General features: G+C 38.8%; 1 protein-coding gene across 2 annotated transcripts in view; it reads left to right on the forward strand.

Annotated features, from left to right (window-relative positions):
* SNTG1 (syntrophin gamma 1) overlaps window positions 1–20,272 on the forward strand; it is a 220,754-nt gene extending 200,482 nt beyond the window's left edge. For both annotated transcript variants that reach the window (XM_081953428.1, XM_081953429.1), the window contains exons 17-19: window positions 902–994; window positions 17,869–17,979; window positions 19,236–20,272. In XM_081953428.1, the coding sequence (XP_081809554.1) occupies window positions 902–994; window positions 17,869–17,979; window positions 19,236–19,433 (402 nt within the window). In that variant the 3' untranslated portion in view covers window positions 19,434–20,272. The remainder of the gene's footprint in view (window positions 1–901; window positions 995–17,868; window positions 17,980–19,235) is intronic.
* Window positions 20,273–20,723: the final 451 nt, after the last annotated feature.

A 20,723-nucleotide genomic window follows, 5' to 3' on the forward strand; every position in this document is an offset into this window, starting at 1 on the left:
TGACTTGCTCAGTGTATACATCATGGAAGATACTTTTCAAGCAATTACTGTGATGCCAGCTGGGAAAAAGTCCCATCCTATGCATTGGTAAACAGAGTTATTATAAAAAGTGAATTATACCCTCTGCATTCCTCTCTAACTTCTTTCTTAACTCAGAAGATAAGCATGATTGGAAAGTAAATAAAAAAACCACAAAAAATACAGAATACAACAATGGATTGTTTCATATTGTTGCTAATAAAACCGTGTGATCCATGTATAGAATGACCTATTCACCTTTGGGTGGGAGGGCACAGGATCATCTTCCTGGCCATGGTAAGGAATGTACATGAATGAAGACATATATATCCCAGAATAATGTTGCAGGACCCAGTCTGGGTTGGTCACCAGGATCAGAGGTTTTATATTCTGAGCTTTTGTACACATACTGTAGCTCATCCTCGGGGAACTTCACTCTACCAAAATGGGTGTAAGAAGTATCCTGAGAATGGCCTCTAGCACTAGTCTAAAAGCTTGGAAGACTAAACCTCTTGTTCCGGTGACCGACTCAGATTGATTCCTAAGGAATGTTCATGCTATCTGGCAGACAAAGTCCCTCAGGTTAGCATGGGATTGCTCAGGATGAAATAGCACATTAAATATTGTTTCATGTTTTGCAAAGCCAATGATTGCAGCTAAGAACAAGTGGCCAACAAGGAAATGGATTCCTTCAGCCTTTCGGAGGTGAGGGGTGGGGGATGAGATTGCTCACATTGCACTATATATAATTGCAAGCATTTTATTGGGCTCATTTATAAGATGTATACTAATGTTTAGATTTTTCTTTTAACCACCATTTTAGAAATTGAATATAGCCAGAAAAATACCATTTAATATGTTGTATTGTTTTGATTTTTTCTAGTGTAAGACATATGCCTGTGTTTTGGAGAGTCATCTTATGGGGCTTACCATAGACTTTGGCATGGGCTTTGTATGCTTTGATGCTGCAACAAAGGTAAGGACAAAAGAATTATATCAGTGCTCTAATCCCAAGAATCAAATGATGGAGCTATTTCAGTGATTGATGAATGAAAATAAATAAGAAAATGGTGAATAGTCAAAATGTGATGCTATGGTGATTTGTACTTGAAGAAAGCTTTTACCAAAAGGTGCCAAGGTGAAACATGTTGGAGAAAGTACTTCTAGTGAGAGAATCATATGTCAGGAAGAAAAAAATATAAGAAAAATTGATTGATTTTAAAAATGATTATAAAATCATCTGCAGATCTTTTTTTTAAAAAATGGAATTGTGAAATTATGTTTTTGTAATCTTAACATCTAACTCGTTCTAGTAAAAATACGCCTTCTGAGACTATGACCTATAGCCATGATGGTGAACCTATGGCGCACATGCTACAGGTGGCATGCAGAGCCATTTGATAGGGCACGCAAGACATTGCCCTGTCAGCTCCAGGGCGCATATGCGTGTTGGCCAGCTGACTTTAGCCTTCTTTAAACGCCAGGTTTTGCCCTCAGGAGTCTTTCCTGAATCCTCAGGAGGGCGAAAAACAACCAAACATGCAAATTGGAAGTTCAGGAAAATTCACTTCCGGTTTGCCCATAGACCCGTTTTTCACCTTCCAGAGCCTTCAGGAGGCTTCCCTGAAGCCTCCGGAACGCAAAAAATGGGGCTACAGGCAAACCGGAAGTCTGTTCCCGAACTTCCAGTTTGCCTATAGAGCTGTTTTTCGCACTCTGGAGGCTTCAGGGAGGGCCTCTGGGGTGGGGGAGTGGGGAGGCTGTTTTCGTCCTCCCCAGGTTTCTAGAAAGCTTCTGGAGCCTGTGGAGGGCGAAAAACAGGTCCATTGCATGCCAAAGGCGGGGCGGGGAGGGCGGGGGTCACGCACATAGCATTATGGGTGTGGGCACACCCACACACGATCCCCCACTTTTGGCACACGATGGGAAAAAGGTTAGCCATCACTGACCTACAGACTTCTCTCCTGTCTGAATTTTAAAAAAAGAAGCAATGAATTTTATTTTCTTCTGCCATAGCAGAATATGTGAATAAGTAGAAAACAAGATATAAAATGCAAAAAGTGATCATAGCTAAAAATATTTGCTTTGGACACAAGTATTATAAAGTTTCTGATGTACACATCTACTCTTCTCTGGTCTTCTCCCCATTCTTTCTGGACTACTGACTATATTCGTAACCTTACTGCCACATTCTCCATAACCTAATCCAATGAATCCTGAGTAATATAAAACTCTTATGATGAAAGAATGGATGCTGCCTCTTAATCAGAGTACTGGTGACCCTAAGATGAATTTAAGAGAAAAAACATAGAAGATTGCATTCATGTTGAATCACCAGGAATCTGAGATGGACTGGCTTTGGTTTGTAATTTGGTCAGACTAAATTGAGCTACATTTCTCATCTTGCTGATTATTTCAGTTTATCAAGATCAGCTGCAAATATTTCATACAGTCATGTTTACTCTTTGCTATAAAATTGTAATACAGTAATGGGATGAAAACTACTGCATGAAAATAAATTTTTGAATTACAGTTGAATTACAAACAGGTTACATTCCAAGAGGCTATTTGTAAGTCCATTTTCTTCATATGTCCAACCAACATTAAAAAACAAAACATGAAGAATAAGCCTCATATCCTCAAAGTAGTAGTGAGCACCTCAGCTGCTTCTCACCTCTTGCTCTTGGGGAATGGTCTAGGTTGACATTTTCTCAGTGGTGGAGAAGGCTGGCTTTGGGTCTGGAAGACCTCTTTGGCATTGATCTTCTGCAGCTTTGGCTACTGGCACCAGAGTGGACCCGTCATCCCACAGTCCATTGGAACTGTTACTAAGGCCTTCCAACAAGACAATGAGGTGCCGCCACTCAAGACAACTCACAGGCAGAGAGATGAGGTGTATGCTGGTTAGTTTTCACCTATGAACAATGGTGGGCAGCCCCAATATACCATTCTCCATGGCGATAAATGGGTGTTAATTTGGTCACGGCTTCCCAATAGCATGAGACTCATGACTCCAGGTCTTGTTGACCATTCTGTCTGGTTCCCCTACTATGAGCCTCACTTGGGAGGTCAAGATAAATGTGGATTTGGACTATCCTTCTGGATGGTCTCACATGGTGTAATTCAACCTTTTTTCTTCTCCATCCAATTAATCACAGACTCCACAGACTGACTCTCCCAGGTTGCTGTTCATGTTTGCCTTTGACAATCCTCTTACTTCCTGAGGAGTTTGGATCTTCTTTCATGTGGTTCTGTACCCATCTCCACTCTCTTCAGGTGTAGGATGCAGTCATCCTTGATGGGAGACTTGTGCAGTTGTGCTTCCAAGTGTATATATGCGGTGCACCATAAACTTTCCTGCTTTTTCCAGGATCCACTAGGTTAGAGTTACCGACAAGTTTGTTCACATTGGAAAAAGTTTGCAACTCAAAAGTTTGTTAAGTAGAAACTATACTTGCCCAGGGAAACAAAATCAGAGCAGGTGCCTTCCCTTAACAATTAATTACTCTGACAACAGTGATAACTTCTAAAGGTTTTAGTCTAAGGTGCCTAGAATGGTTCCTTTTCGCTACCCCAACTTAGAACAAATGACACAAGCTGAAATAGCTTTCTATTTATAGATTGCTTTTAGGATTAGGTGATATTGTTCTAATCTAGTTGTAATAGCAAAAAAAAAAATCACTCTCCACATTAGTCATAAATCAGGTTGTAGTTCTGCAATGCTAATAGCAAAGCAAGGAAGAGTCTATATTTGACAAATGAAGGCAAATATACATGTCCCCAGTTAATGTTGCAGGATCCGATCTGTTCATCTGGACCAGTGGTTTAGTCTTCCAACTTTGGGACTCGTGTTGGAACACATCCTCAGGGAACTTCACTTTCACCAAAATGTCACAATCTGATAAGAGAAAAGTTAACGCGAGGATGGGTTCCAGCATAATTCTGAAAGCTCAGAAGATTAAATCTCTGGTCCTGGTGACTAACCCAAATTGGATCCTGAAGCTTATATGTTTGTCTTTTTGTGCTTCTTTCCTACAAAATGAAAACCAATAGCCACTTAGAGAAACTGTTTTGTTTGATGAAACCCAGCTGATATGAAACTGTTTGAACAGAGGATATGAATGTAATTATGAGCTCATAAGTATATCTTTGCAGCAGAGAAAATTTAACGCAACTGCATTAATCATAATACCCCACTGGCACAATGTATTGATCAAAGAGAAATACCAGCAGCCCTAGCAGACAGTAACCATTAGATTCAGACCCAGTCCTTGAAATACTTTTTCTAGCCTTATGGCAACATACTTTGCTTACTCACCTGAAGCAAGTTATCTGTTTTGACAGGTCCATGACATATCCTCAACTCTCACATTGCCATGATTACTGCAAGCTTGATCAGTGGCTTTTCTGTTGATTTTGCCACTTCGGAAACATGCTTCAGGTCTTGTCAGGCAATACTACTAATTCTTCCAAACTACTTACCTGACCTGAAGACTAAATTTGGTTTGGAGCAATCCATGGGGCACACTCTGTATTCCATTGCAACAGATGTGTATGCATTTGTGTCAGATTAAGTTTTTCTTAGAGTTGAGTTTTAAGAATTTCAGTTTCCACACTGAAACTGCATATTTGGTAAGTGCTTCTATAATATCACTCAGCAAAGTATTTTTCACTCAAGTTGTTGAACATTTTTCTAAAGGAATAAAGCTCAAAACATTTCAATTCTTCTCTCCCAGGGGACAATGGACACTTGAAGCTTAAGCCAGAAATAGGCCTAAGTACTATGTACCAGACTACTAAATATTACCTACCAGCCAGCCCAGAAAAAATAGCTAGTGTGATCTATAATTTTAGTAATATTTAAACGTTATAAACAGAACTAAGTGTGCTGTTTGCAGCTGAATGAAGACACAACACAATCAACAGTAATGGATTTTATTTTACACAGCCCCCAAATAACACAACCATAGCAGGAATGCATTTCTCTGACTGCTAGAATTCTTTTCAGTTAATTTCTAGCCACCTAATAAATATTCAAGAAGAGAGATGAAAATTCTTGTTTTAAATTCTATTTTATGTTTGAAGTATTTATTTATTTATTTATTTATTGGCATATCATACATGGATTTTTTGTAGTTGCTATATATTTTGAGAGCCAGAAAAATCTACAGTTGCTAGTTTGTTTAGTTCACACTGTCGCATTATCCACAGTGCACCATAAGAAGGCGAACTAGCATTACACCCTAATAATATAGTAATAATATAATCTTTGTAAGAGAACACTTCATTACAAAAAATTAAAAGTGTAGCTTTTTTTGTATTTGGGACTCTAGTTATACAATTAAAAGTTTTCCAAATGTTTGCTACTATAATTTTGGTACTATAAATCCTGTCTACAGGATCCAAAATTTGTGAATTATTGTGTATATGTTTCATTTTCATTATATTAGTTATGATTTAAATCTGTATTCAGATTGAGCTCTTTGTGTTTTATTTAATTTAGTTTAATAACTTTAACCATGCAATATTACTCTTATTGCTGTTCTCTCATGACATATTTTTGTTACATATTTCTGTTTTCTTTTGATTTGTAAAAAGCCATTATCAAATTATTTTCCATCCACATCCCTCTGTTCTTTTTTTTTCATGCATTTCCATCAAACAATATTAAATTCTTCCCAGTTAAAGTTTAACATAATAAATCTCTTTGACCAATTTGTCTAATGAACATGGCTTTATTCTCCTTTGTAAATGTATTAGACATTAAATCCATCATTATTCTTAATATTTGTATTCCTACATATTTTCCCCAGTCATTAGAAAAAAATAATTATTCACTGTTAACATATTATACGCTAAATCAAATTAAGTAAATTACTTACAAATCATTTCATTTATCTCATAATTACTTACAAGTAGCTCAACAAATTATTTAAAAATTGTCTTTCAATTAATTTGCAACTAGCTATTTAATGGATTTCAACATACTAATTATTAGTGAGCTTTAATCAATTTCCAGGCACTTTAGTTTAAATTATTATATTTCAAGAATAAAAAAGCTAATTAAAGGTCTTGTTCAAATGTAAGTAGTTTACAGCTTATGAACTCCCATTCCATATATCTAATACTATGATTGTGTAGGAGGATTATAGATCTGTATTCATTAGTCTTGTGTCACAAACCGATACAAGTAATCCTCAATTTATGACCACAGTTGAGCCCAAAATTTATGTTGCTAAGTGAGAAATTTGTTAAGTGAGTTTTGCCCCATTTTTCTACTTTTCTTGCCACATTTGTTAAGTGAATTACTGCAATTGTTAAATTAAATTGTTAAGTAAATCTGGCTTCCCCATTGATTTTGCTTGTCAGGAGGTTGCAAAATGGGATCACATGATCCTGGGACACTGCAACTGTCATAAATGTGAGAATTATTTCTTACGCACTGTAATAATATTTGGAAGTAGAAATACTGTGTGTTATCCACAATCTGATATGAACGTAGTGCACCAGTTATTATTTTTTATTGCATTTTCACTGAAACTCCCATTTTTTCATCATTATTAATATTTGGGACATTCAGATTTTATTTATCTGAGTTTTATTTATTCTGAACCCTAGATATTAGCCAGTACATATAAATTATTTTCAGTTGTCTGAGCAACCTGAGTTGTGCAATCATCTACATAGCAATAAAAATAATAAATAATGTATGAGTTTCTACTTCTATAGAATACGTTATGGGATACCTTGAAATCTCACTGCTTAGTCTCCCCCAAATATTAATGTTCTGAAATTGAGGCTTGATCTAACACTTATCTCTTAATGTATAGATTGTCTTTCTGGCATTAGTCAAAGGACAGGTTGATTATGATCAATTAAAGCTTTATGATATCACCCCATCAGTTGAAAGCATAATTCGTAGAATATTGAATTGTGCAGAGATGAATAGACTGACATTGAAAATAAAAGATAAAGGAGATACAGAGTAATACTCAACATGGGATAGATTTTATCAATGGTTGGATATAAGAGGTAGGGATTAGATGAAGAAAGATTATTGTTATGTGCATGTAAAAGATGAATGTTATCTATAAGTATGCTAGTATAATGAACATGACCATAGTTAAGCTAATATAACTATTAATATTGCTATAACTACTATGTATATTATTATTATCATTATTACTATATCTGTTGCTTTTTTGGTATAATGAAATTCCTGGACAATACACTGTTTTCAAAATATTTATATATAAATAAAAAAATACTATTAGAAAAAGCTTTATTTTACAATAATATCAGAACATATAATATAGAGTATAAGTTGTTTCTCTTAATATATTACATCAACAAAATTTCTTATTGATGAATTACAAATTACCATTTAGTTCCTTGCAAATAGTACAGGTAGTCCTCAGCTAACAAAAGCAATTGGGACCAGAATAGCAGGGTAATAAAGCTGAAAGGAACATTGGAGTCTTCTAGTCCAACCCATTGCTCAAGTAGGGAACCTTTATACCATTTCAGACAAATGGTTGTCCAATTTCTTCTTAAAAATCTTGAGTGTTGGAGCATCCACAACTTCTGGTGACAAGTTGTTCCACTGATTAATTGTTCTATCATGGAATTTCTCCTTAGATCTAGATCAGTTCTCTCCTTGATTAGTTTCCATCCTTGATTAGCTTCTTGTTCTGCCTTCAGGGTACTTTGAAGAATAGGTTGGCCCTCCTCTTCTTTGTGGCAGCCCCTTAGATATTTGAACACTGCTATCATGTCACTCCTAGTAATTCTTTTCATTAAACCAGACATACCCAATTCCTGCAACTGTTTTTCATATGTTTGGCTTCCATCCCCTAATCATCTTCATTGCTCTTCTCTGCACTCTTTTAGTGTCTCAACATTTTTTGTATTATAGCGACCAAAACTGGATGCAATATTCAAAGTGTGGTCTTACCAGAGCATTATAAAGTGGTACTAGCAACTCACATGATCTTAATTCTATTCCTCTGTTAAAGCAACCTAGGATTTCATTGCTTTTTTGGCAGCTGCAGAACACTGCTAGATCATATTTATGTGATTCTTCACCAGGACTGATGGTACCTGGAATAGATGATACCTGTCTCAATAGTGTTTTTGGTTTTCCTTGCCTAAATGTAGAACCGTCCTTTTGTCACCATTGAATGTATTTTTGTTATATAGGACCCAGTGTTCAAGATAGAGCCCAGTGTAAGCAAGATGCTTCTGTATCTTGTGCCTATCTTCTAGAGTGTTGGCTCTTCCTGCCAACTTGGTATCATCTGCAAATTTGATGAGTTCCCCTTCTATCCCTTGTTTAAATTATTATATTTAGACTTTATATCACTAATCTGTTTCTGTTTTTAAGCAAGAATTATGGGATATTAAGTGAGGACCACCTTACAACTGCCGGCCAACTTCCAATGTCAATAGACAAGCTGGCAGGAAGTTAAAAGTCCCAGATATTTTGCAAGAAGTAGGTGTCTAGAGTGTACTGTACTGCTGTGGTGATTGTGCAGCAAGGCTGAAGTTGACTACTGCAAGGGAGGGGAGGATGTTTATATAATTATTTTTCATTGTGAGCTCAAGTTGGCATACATGGAGTTATCACTTAATTTTATTTCTCACTTTCTAACATAAGATGGGATGAGCTGACTAGATCGTGACTTAGTCGGAACTACCTAATGAATTCTATAGCTCTGATCTTCAACATTTCCACACATTATCAAAGATCATAAATTATGTATTTCATAAAAGATTTTTTTATTCCCATCAAATGTAAGAAATAAAAGCCATATTCCACAAAAGTAGCATATTTTCATATAATATTTTACATAAACTGCAAGATTGCAGACCAAAACTGTTTGATTACTGGCAATGAAGCCTCATATGTACTAACATTCATTCTGTGTCTCCCCATCTCCAACCTTCCACTTTGCAAGAGCAATCTTGTACTGTAATTCAAGGGATGATAAATATGACTTTAACCAAATTTTCAACCTTTAATCTATATAGATATAACAGGGTTGAATATTCAGCTGATTTCAATGTGGAACACCATTTTTTGTACTTAAATATTTTACTGAACTAATTTTTAATCTAATATCTCTGAACTTTTAAATTTTACTTTTAGTTAATTTTTTAGACAAATTTAATTCCTCAAGCATCATTTTTCATTATATATTAATTTTAATTAGTAGTATAATTAATATTTGAGCACAGGTAGTTTGCCCTACTTGAAACATAAAGGTTTAATTAGAACACTTAGTAATCAATGAGTTTATGATGAAGCAATAAATCCTTAACTCAATCATTTCTATGTCCAGTTAGAAAGACATTATGTTTTTATATCCAAATCGATTTGGTAAAGTAGAGATACAATACACAGACACACAGACGCCCAAAACCAGGGGCATCTATAATTCTTCAAAAGAATCATAGTCACAACTGGAAAATTGTACCTCACTCTTTTTTATGTGTTTTGCATGGGTCATAGCTGCCATCTTGATATTTTTTTATTTGCTGAAACTCCAAATATAAACACATTAATAAAAGGTCATCCATACCCAATAAGTGAGAAGAGAACAACAAGTACCTTATTAAAACATCTCATCCCTTTTATGATTAATTGGAATAGTTGGTATTGTACATAAGAAGTCACACTGGTTGTGTCCCCTCCCCCAAGGTTGATTCAACATGATCTCCCACAGAGAGAAATCAAATCAAATCAAATCAAATTTTATTTGATTAGCCGCAACCCTCTCCCGAAGGACTCGGGGCGGCGTACAATCAAAAAGATAAAATACACATAGGACACACATACATACGAAAAAACAAGGACAATTACATTTGTGCATGGAGGAGAGTAGACCTGCAGGTGAAAGACAATAAACACAGCTAAAAACACAGTTAAAACACAGTTTAAAATCCCCTAAATAAAATTGCTGAATTAAAAACCCCTCAGGAGCGTAACGAAGTTATGGTTGGGCCAGGCCAGATATTTGAAAAAGGTGGGTCTTGAGCTTAACACGGAAGGAGCGGAGGTCTGTAGTGGTCCTAATATCCGGGGGGAGGTCATTCCACAGGGCTGGGCCCGCCACAGAGAAGGCTCTGCTCCTAGGCGCCGCCCCATGGCATTGTCTAGTGGACGGCACCTGGAGAAGTCCCTCTCTGTGCGAGCGAATAGGTCGTAGGGATGTATGGGGCAGAATACGGTCCCGGAGGTAACTAGGTCCTGAGCCATGGAGCGCTTTAAAGATCGTAATCAAAACCTTGAAACGCACTCGATAGACCACAGGAAGCCAGTGCAGCTCGCGCAGGTGTGGTGTCACATGGGAGTACCTGGTGCTCCCCATAATCACCCGCGCGGCCGCATTCTGGACCAACTGTAGTCTCCGAGTGCATTTCAAGGGAAGCCCCATGTAGAGAGCGTTACAGTAGTCCAGGCGAGACGTCACCAGCGCATGGGTGACTGTGCGTAGAGCGTCCCGGTCCAATAGGGGGCGCAATTGGCGCACCAGGCGAACCTGATGGAACGCCCCCCTGGCCACAGCTGTCACATGTTCATCCATGGACAGCTTGGCATCCAGGAGGACGCCCAAATTGCGCGCCCGCTCCACGGGGGCAAGTTGAATGCCCCCAATGGCCAGAGATGGAATTATCTGGTTGAACCGGGGAGCCGGAACCCACAGCCACTCCGTCTTGGAAGGGTTGAGCCTGAGTCGGTTGTCATCCATCCAGACCCGTACGGCTTCCACACACCGGGACATCACTTCGACGGCCTCGTTGGGGTGGTTCGGGGTGGAAATGTACAGCTGAGTATCATCAGCGTACAGGTGGTATCCCACCCCAAAACCACGGATGATCTCACCCAGCGGCTTCATGTATGTGTTGAACAGGAGTGGCGAGAGGACCGACCCCTGTGGCACCCCACAGATGAGGGGGCTTAGGGTCGACCTCTGCTCTCCTGCCAACACACGTTGCGTCCTGCCGGAGAGGTAGGAGCCGAACCACCGCAAGACGGTGCCCCGGATCCCCAACCCCTCCAGTCGGTGCAACAGGATACCATGGTCGATGGTATCAAAAGCCGCCGAGAGGTCTAATAGGACCAGGATAGAGGAACAGCCCCTATCTCTGGCCCTCCAGAGATCATCTACCAACGCGACCAAGGCCGTCTCAGTGCTGTGCCCAGGGCGAAAGCCGGACTGGCGCGGGTCTAGATAATCATTCTCCTCCAGATGTCGTGGAAACTGAGAAGCCACCACACTCTCCACAACCTTCGCCAAAAAGGGAAGGTTGGAGACAGGACGATAATTGACCAGCTCCATAGGGTCCAGGGAAGGCTTCTTGAGCAAGGGTCTCACCACCGCCTCTTTCAAGGCGGCCGGGAGAGACCCCTCACCCAACGAAGCGTTCACTAGGTCCAGGAGCCAGTCGCGTGTAACCTCCCAGGATGCCAGTACAAGCCAGGAGGGACACGGGTCCAACAAACATGTGGTAGGTCGCAGTCGCCCACGCAATCTGTCCAAATCCTCGATGACAACCAAGTCAAACTCCTCCCAAAAAGGTTTCTCAAGACTCGCCACTGGCGTCTCGACTGGGCCACTGAAGGGGACCCAATCCTTCCGGATTTGAGCGACTTTATCCTGCAGGTATTTCCCAAACTCCTCTGCCCTGCCCTGTAAAGGGGCCTCCCGTGGCCTCTGAAACAGAAGAGAGCGGGACACCCGGAACAGGGCGGCAGGGCGGTTCTCTGCGGATGCAATGAGAGCGGCACAATATTGACGTTTGGCCATTCTCAATGCCACTAGGTACGTCCTTAAATGGGCTCGTACCTGTGCTCGGTCAAGTTCGGTTCGGGAGGATCTCCAACGACTCTCTAGGCATCTCTTGCGGCGCTTCATCACCCTTAGCTCCTCGGTAAACCAAGGGGCCAGGGTGGATCGTTGCCGCCGGAGAGGCCGCAAAGGCGCCACCCGGTTCAAGGCCCCGGTAGTCGCATTATTCCACGCGGTCACCAGGTCCTCTACCCGAGGGCGGGTCAGGGCTGCAGGAGGTGGCCCAAGCTCCGTCTGGAACCTGTCTGGTTCCATCAAGCGCCTGGGGCGGAACCATCTAGTGTTCTCCGGTTCCGCCTCCCCGCGGCGAGGAGTAGCACCAGGGAAGTCAAGACGGAGGAGTGAGTGATCTGACCATGACAGAGGAGTGATGGTTAAATTCACTCCTCCCAGATCACTCCAACCAGTTAATGGTTCCTGTGGAGTTATCCAAGAGTCTGGTAGGGATTTTGGCTGATTGTCCATAGGAATAAAGGGCAGCTGGGCCAGTTGACACTTGAGTGGTCAACTGTCAGTCACTGACCCACTGCAGCTTCCTGATTCTCTGAGGAATTTGGAGAGAGGAATTTGGAGGAAGCAACTGAGGAAACTCCTAGAATACTGCTAGAGGAAGTTGCGTTCTGAATCTGGAAAAGAGGCGCCCACAGGTTTATTTTAATCCAGAACCAGCTTGCTTCTGAATATCATTTGTTTTGCAGTAAACAAACATAGACACTTGTCTTCATGTTGTATTTTTTGGAGTCCGCAAGACATCTGGCTGCCCACTGCTAAAGTATTCCCGCACTAAATGGGTCTTATTTTCTCAATGTTGCTGGCTCTAGAATTCAAATAGCTTTAGCAGTTCCATATTTTCTGAAAGTGGGTCTTATTAACAGGCATTGAAGCTAATTGTGCAGCTTCCAATTAAAATTAAATAATGTGTGTGCTAAGCAAAGGAAAGGGCCCTAGAAATAATTACAGCTTTTCACCATGCCAAAACCAGCACCCAGCATACTGCAGGCTATTTTTATTCATGACGAGTATAAAATTGCAGGAAGTGTGGCTGATGCAAGGATAGTAATTCAAGGCATAGCTAAATAGACTGGCTTTATAATACACATGATTGAAACTACTTTTTTTTTCTTTTTAAATGTTTTCATAGTGAGGAAACCCATTTGATGCAGTAAAAAGAAGAATAAGAATGGGGTTCTTCTGGAACTTGTCATGAGATCTTTTGCAGTCAAAACAAAACAAAACAAAAAATAGGGGGAAAATGTCTTGCAAGCACAGTAATGTCCTACCTGGTTAAACAGCATGCAGACGAAACAATTTCCATTCTTCATTATTTCCCTATACCACAATGGATAAACTTACTTCTATTTTATTCAGTGGGGTCTGGCCTCCCATAACCTGTCTTACAATGTAATATGTTTTAAAGGTAAGGTTATCTGCTACCATACTTAACATTTGTCACATTTGATACATTAACTCTGAAAACAGAAAGACGATAGAGTTTGTTAGGCTATTATTATATGAAGAGTCACACGGAATAGCAATTAAGGTGCTGGAGTAGAAGTCTGAAGACCAAGAATTCTGTGCATCTCTTAGGCACAGATGCTACCAAATGACTTCGGGCCAGCTACTCTCTGTCAGCCCAAGCCGCCTCATGGGTTAATGTGGAGAAAAAGAATAGGAGGAAATGTTATATACAAAGTTGTACAAAGCAAAGTAGAGTATCAATCAAATAAATCAATAAGCATACTACATGCTAATATAGAGTCAAGTTAACAAATCTTGCTCAGTTATGCAGTTATAGCACTTTTGTGCTTTGTTTGTTTATTTTGGCTTCTTGCTTCAGGCAGTTTGCATTTATTCATGAATGTTAAGTGGGTTTACTTCATTTATTTTAAATCATTCTGTTCTTCAAGTATGGTTTCTGTGCATCTTATGTAAGCAAAGTATAAAACAAAGTCATTTTTTAGTTGTGAAAATGCATAATCTGCTGTTTAGGATATTCAAATATAAAGCCCTTTCTTTAAAAAAAAAAAAGGAAATTGTCAATTGGCATTGCAAAGATATCAGAATAAGTAGTAGGTGAAGTTCTTTGGAGCAAAGATTTTACAATCTCCATAACTGAACCACCCAGAAATATATTATATGAAGATCTGAACAGTTGAAGATCCTTTTAGATTTAGAATATGCTTCATGTTAGCATCATCTTCTCCATGCTTCTTATAAGTATAAAGCAATGCATAAGAATATCCACCAGCATGCATAGAAAAGTATAACTTGCAGCAACTTATTCCTAACACTGGGGATGATTAGTAAACTGCATCCTTGCTGCCTCTCTAATCCAGCTCTGAAAGTTTGCTGAAAGTTTATATAAACATTTTGGGACCAGCATTGTATATATACATTCATCCATTCCCTTTATTTGAATCCTATCCCCCATATTGACCATTTTTACCCCTTTTATACCTTCAGGGACTTTTGGTTGCAACAGAACAGTTACCAAAGGGTTGTCCCAAAAAATACTATTGAGCAATTGCTTGTAGATAATTTCTTAGTCATGCATGTACTTTGAAAATCCAATTCAAGCCTATTTACCACAGGGAAGCAATGTTTCTCCCACCTCTCACTCAGCTACCAGTAATTTCAATCTCTAGCCATCAGAGCCAATAGTGAGGTTTGTTGGAAGTTGTAGGTAACCAGACAAATTTCCCATCTCCACAACAAAAAACAGGAGCAGAAAACATCAGCAAGTCAGGTGGTGCTAAACTGGAAATGAAAGCTGTAATTTTTGTAGGATCAGTGGGGCAAGGAACATTCTTTAATGGATGCAGTTTTCAATCTTTTGACATTTGCTCCTAAAGTTATTTCTGTCTCTCCCTTTTCAGTTTAATGGAGCACGATTGCTCCATAAGTTTAATAAAGGAATATTGAAATATAGAGAAGACATCGGTGTTCTGTTTCTGAAAACCTTTCTGAAATAACAGTTGATTTAATAATCATTCACTGATTAATGTTGATTTATAATTATATTTAAAGGCAACTACATATTTTCAAATTAATAGAAATCTAATTGATGCCAAAATTTGTACAATTCACATATTTGGCTGGTTTGATTGAAATTCCATATTAATAATAATAATTAATTTATTAAATTTCTAGACCCCCCCCCTCCCCGGAGGGACTCGGGGCGGTGTACAGGAATAAATTTAAAACATACAAACAATCATACACATAGGTAAAAACCAAATTAAACAACAATTTATAAAAATTAAAAAACAAACCTTAAAACCAATCTTAAAAATTTAGAAATAGAACTGAGGTGGGATAGGTGGAATTAGGCCAAGCCGGCTAGCTGAAATAGGTGGGTTTTAAGTTTCTGACGGAAGGAGCGGAGATCCGTAGTCATTCTAATGTCGGGGGGAAGGTCATTCCAGAGGGTCGGGCCCATCACAGAGAAGGCCCTTCCCCTAGGCGTCGCCCGCTGGCACAGCCTAGTGGACGGCACCCGGAGGAGTCCCTCTCTGTGTGAGCGAATCGGCCGGAGGGATGTATGGGGCAGGATATGATCCCGCAAATAACTAGGTCCTGTGCCATGGAGCGCCTTAAAAATGATGGTCAACACCTTGAAGCGCACCCGAAAAGCCACAGGTAGCCAGTGTAGCCCGCGCAGGAGAGGTGTTACGTGGGAGAAGCTAGAGACTCCCGAGACTGCCCACGCAGCCGCATTCTGAACCAGCTGCAGCCTTCGGGTGCATCTCAAGGGGAGCCCCATGTAGAGAGCATTACAGTAGTCTAGCCGGGACGTCACAAGCGCATGAGTGACTGTGCGAAGGGCGCTCCGGTCCAATAGGGGACGCAATTCATTTTCAAGAATTTATTTCTAAACATTTTCAGATATTTCCAAATTTTCCTGAACATACATATGTTGAACACTCCCAGATTGCTCATATTACTATTAATTTAGCCTTATCTCTCATTTTTGGGGATGTGTGTGTTATGTGTTATTCCTGTTACTGAGACCAACATTTTTGACCACCAAATCCCTGTCTAAACTGAGAAAACTCCACAGGTGTCACCGATGGCATAAAAATCGTGGGTGTAACTGGGTGACCAAAGTCACAATTATTATGTAGGTGTAATAATAAAATGTATGGCAGAGAGTTTCTGCAGCAGGGGTCCAGAATTATCAGGCCATGGCCTACTACCAGGGCTTGAGCCTTTCAGAACCAGACCATAGGAGTGGCAGGTGAGTGCGCATGCACATCTCCACTTGTGTGAGCATCAGGCAAGTGTATGCATGCATGATACATTTGCATGAATGGCAGGCACATGTGCCTGCCGTTCATGTAAATGGAGCTGCATGTGCATGCACTTGCCTATTGCTTGCACTGAACCATCGTCTCATCCCCCCCACCAGTCCACAAAGCCAGAAAGGTTGGGGAATTCAGTTCTATAGCATAGAATTTGTTCATGTATATGGAGAGAGTTTCTGTTAGATTTGGGCAACGAGAGAACAGACTCCGGACACGTAGTGACTTAACAGCTCTTTATTAATAGTAATAGTGATCCAGCTTACTCTGTGGTCTGAGGGTTCCCCTTTTATAGGGATCAGGTACGCCTCTCGACCAATCAGAATGATACCTGGTTCCCGCCCTAGCGGCGGACCTGAGTGGAGACTTGCTGCGATATATGTTAATATCTAACAGTTTCTATAGCATAAAATTTGTCCATGTATATGGAGAGAGTTTCTACAGCATAAAATGTGTCCATGTATACGTGTGTGTATATATATCAATATGTACATAATCACCCTTTATTTTTATTATTTATGTCATTGTTTCTTGGTATGCATGTGAGGAGATGGATGGATGGATGGATGGATGGATGGATGGATGGATGGATGGATGGATGGATAGATAGGAGAGAGGGAGGGCAGGAGGGGGATGTGAGGAAGAGAAGAAATAGGATATTAGCTCAAGGATTAACACAGTAGATAGATATCTCTATCTTATTCTGCCTCTAAGTTTTCATTTCTTATATTACTATAGGCAGAATATTGGCCAACATAGATTGTCTCAGTGTGGCGTGTTATGATTTTATAGCTGAGTTTCAATATATTTCATTACTGCTGAAGAAAATAATACCATTTTGATTACTGTTTTCCTGTATTAATATACATATAATACCTGTTTTACTTTGATTGTATGCTAAATTTTGCTTCACCTTTCTTCAGAAGCAGTTATATTCTTAATATGTATACTGGTATACCTCACTAAAGATGATACATCTAGTTAACAGGAGAGTGTTCTCTTTGTTCTCTGTGTTTAAGGCTCTTAATTCTGTAGTTTTCCAAGATGGGAACAAGCCCTGTCAATCCATGGTTTCTCTTAATGTTGTGTCCCTTAAGGAGGTTTGATATTTTGTGACTATATGACATCAACCAAATTCAGATACAGAACATTCCACAATATTCCCCCAATTTAAGAAAGGCAGTATTAAGCTAAAATTATACTTAACGTAGGATAATATTAAATCTTGGGGGAAGGATTCCAAAACTATGTCATTTGAGTGCATGTGGACTATGGAACAGGATCACATGGTAAGTTCCACTCTGACTTTATCATATTTAGAACATTGCCTCTAGATGGCAATCCTATTATCTGTTTACATTGCCAACGGTTACATATGGCAGTTGTTATCAAATCACTGATTTCACAATGGGAAACCGATACCTTGTTTTAGTAATAAAGATGACCAGAAAATAGCGCCAGATTACTACACTCACCATTCGTTTAACAAAACGTAAATAAAGAACTTTTTTTTTCTTTCCTGATATCTCCCTTCTGTTATTAAATGGGATCACTGAAGTTAAAAAGTTCACTTCAGATGAGAGAAAAAATATATTTGCTAATATTGGTAGATTGAAAATTTCCCAGATATGCATTTTCTTCTGCAGCAGTTTTGTACGTTAATGTATATATGCGTTTTTATTGTTTGTTTCCTGTAGGCTGTACTATGGCGGTACAAGTTTTCCCAGCTTAAAGGGTCTTCAGATGACGGCAAGAGTAAAATTAAATTTTTATTTCAAAATCCCGACACTAAGCAGATTGAAGCAAAGGTAAAGAGGAGAACAAGATTCCTTTCCTATTATCCAATTATTGGTAACTAAGTAACAGGACGTACATACTGTCACCCTTTTCTAACCAATTTGTCATGAGTCTCTAACTGGCATAGCCAGAGCATTGTGTATTGAGTTCAGATATGGCACAGCAATATGAGTGTAGCTAACTAAGAGAAGAAAAAGCAGCTTGGTGTAGTGGTTAAAGCATCAGGCTAGTAAGTAGTTGACCTTAAGTTCTGTTCCTATATTCAGCCTGAAACTAGCTGGTTGGGCCGTCACTCACTCTCAGCCCTAAGAATAAGGCAAAGGCAACTACTTTCAAAAATGTTTCCAAGAAAACTGCAGGGAGTTGACCATACTGTCACTGGAAGTGAAAGCTAACTCAAAGATGTGTGTGCGCGCATGCATACATGCAGACACACACACAAAGTAGGAGTAGCAGACAAAAGTAGAAAAATCAATTGTTTCTCTTTTAAAATATCAGGACTGATTTGGGCCAATAATGATACATTCATTGTGTCATCACATCATATCGACAGTATATGATGTGATGACAGATTGGAAGCTTGGAGGAAGAATCCCATAAAACTCAATTTTATTCTTTCCCAATTTTTCCTATTCATTAGAATACAAAATCTACATTTCAAAAAATTAGTACTGTAATGTCACAGTGGGTTACGTTGTAAGATCTCCTATTTCTACTTCTAATGACCAAAATAGGGATGTGCTTGAAGAATAGTCTGGCAAAGAAATGGGTAAAAAGGGTCTTTATATACAATATTCTTATATTTTGTACTTTTGATACACAAAGTCTTGAACACCGAGATTTTAAAATTTGTTACAATTTCATGATCAGAAATTTTCTGAGTCTCTGCAGATTGATAAAAAATGTAAAGTATGTAAACTAAAATTTACTTTAGACTACTTAAAAGAGCAAACCACAAGGAGTATATCCATCACATCTTTTTTATTTAGCTATCTTTTGCCAATTATTTAGAAATATAAAATAATTATAGTTACAAATTTATATTTTAAAATTATAAAAACTGAGTTTTGTAATCTGGGTGCAAAGAAAGTAATTTTGTAGTGAGACATGTAGTTTCACAATGAATAGTAGAACTGGGTGTGTTATGAATATATTTGATTTTCCTAAGCCTTTGTGTTTGTGACTCTGCAACTGGTTCTTTTATCACAATATATGATAAATAAATGGGTTTGTCTCTCATACCTGATCATTTTGCTTTCACTTTCAGGAATTGGAATTTTCAAATTTATTTGCAGTTCTGCATTGCATCCACTCATTCTTTGCAGCTAAAGTGGCATGCTTGGACCCACTCTATGTTGGCAGTCAAGCCACAATTGCCGCTACTTCTGCTTCTGTTGCTTCTTCTTCTTCTGCTACTACTACTGCCACATCTTCTGGCAGCTGCAAATTAAAATATATGACTTGATAAATCCCAGTCCTGTACTTGTATCCTTCCGCAAGTATGTAAGACTGCTGTATAAATATTTATCAGCTTATTCCTTGGAGAACAGCAAGCATTAGAACCGACTCAAGACATGTGGCACCTTTCTGCGGAACATGGTCATACGGGATCATAAATTAAATCTCAATTTTACAAAGCAGCAGTAGACAATGAAGTTGGAAATCCCATTGTGGAACAATCTCTTTTTACTAGAATTTGATCGTGCTTTGACAGCATTCACAGAAAAAGAAACAAAAATAACTGATACATCACCATGCTTAAGCATTTAATATAATTTTCAAATCTCAATAATAATCGAGCAGTAATCATTTCCTTGTTTCCAAATGTTTTTATATGACAATTTACTCAGCTCTGTATTTGAAGTAATATTCTCTTGATAGACTATATATGAAAGAATGACAAGCAAGAGACATAGAAAGTGTCAGAACCATGAACTGGCTATGAAAAGTGATAACTCCTTCAAAGACAAAAAGAAAGCACCTTAAATATCACTGCAATTTTGTGTCATTTGTCATTTTTATTTTTCTTTCAAGCCATTGTTGTAATGATCAACGTATAGCCATATTAGGCCAACAATTTTAAAATTAAATATAAATATATTGAAGCCATTCACAGTTAAAACCTACAATATAAGCCAGTTACACTTTGTGTTCACAGAGAGCAGACAAGAACTTATGGGGGGAATAGGAGGAACTTACATAATTGTGTGTTCCTCTTACACAGTTGTTGCATAAAAACAAAATGTTTGAATGTTTGTAGCATTTGTCAGAATGCCCCAATATACTTTATTTTTGTCTGTATAAAATGTTGGATTACAAACAATGGAACGGGAGGTGTCATTTTCTGTTTTTCCCTGGATTTATAATGGTTAGACTTTTCTTTTTCTTTCTGGTTTCATTTTAAGTGTTTCCTATTGCCTCTTTTTAATGATCACAACTGGAAGAGCTCAGGGCTAACAGTTTGCAAATCCTGCTGTATGGGAACTCTTTTCTTGCTATAGCAAATTATTGTGTCCCCTGTCATTCAATCTAAAAGATATGAGCATTTGCAACATCTACATTTTCTCAAATTTAACATTTAATTCTGGAGTAGAATATTGAAACTGAAGTATTCAAATGAAACAGTAGCTTACATTTAAATTAAGAATAATTCTTAATAATTCTTAGCTTTAAATCATTTTGCTTTGACCCGGCAACTCTTTAATATACAAGGACAGCAGCTTCTGGATGCAGGTATCCATTCTAAGACACGCTG

Source organism: Natrix helvetica (genome assembly GCF_964273705.1).
Source record: "Natrix helvetica genome assembly, chromosome: 4".
NCBI lineage: Eukaryota > Metazoa > Chordata > Lepidosauria > Squamata > Natricidae > Natrix > Natrix helvetica.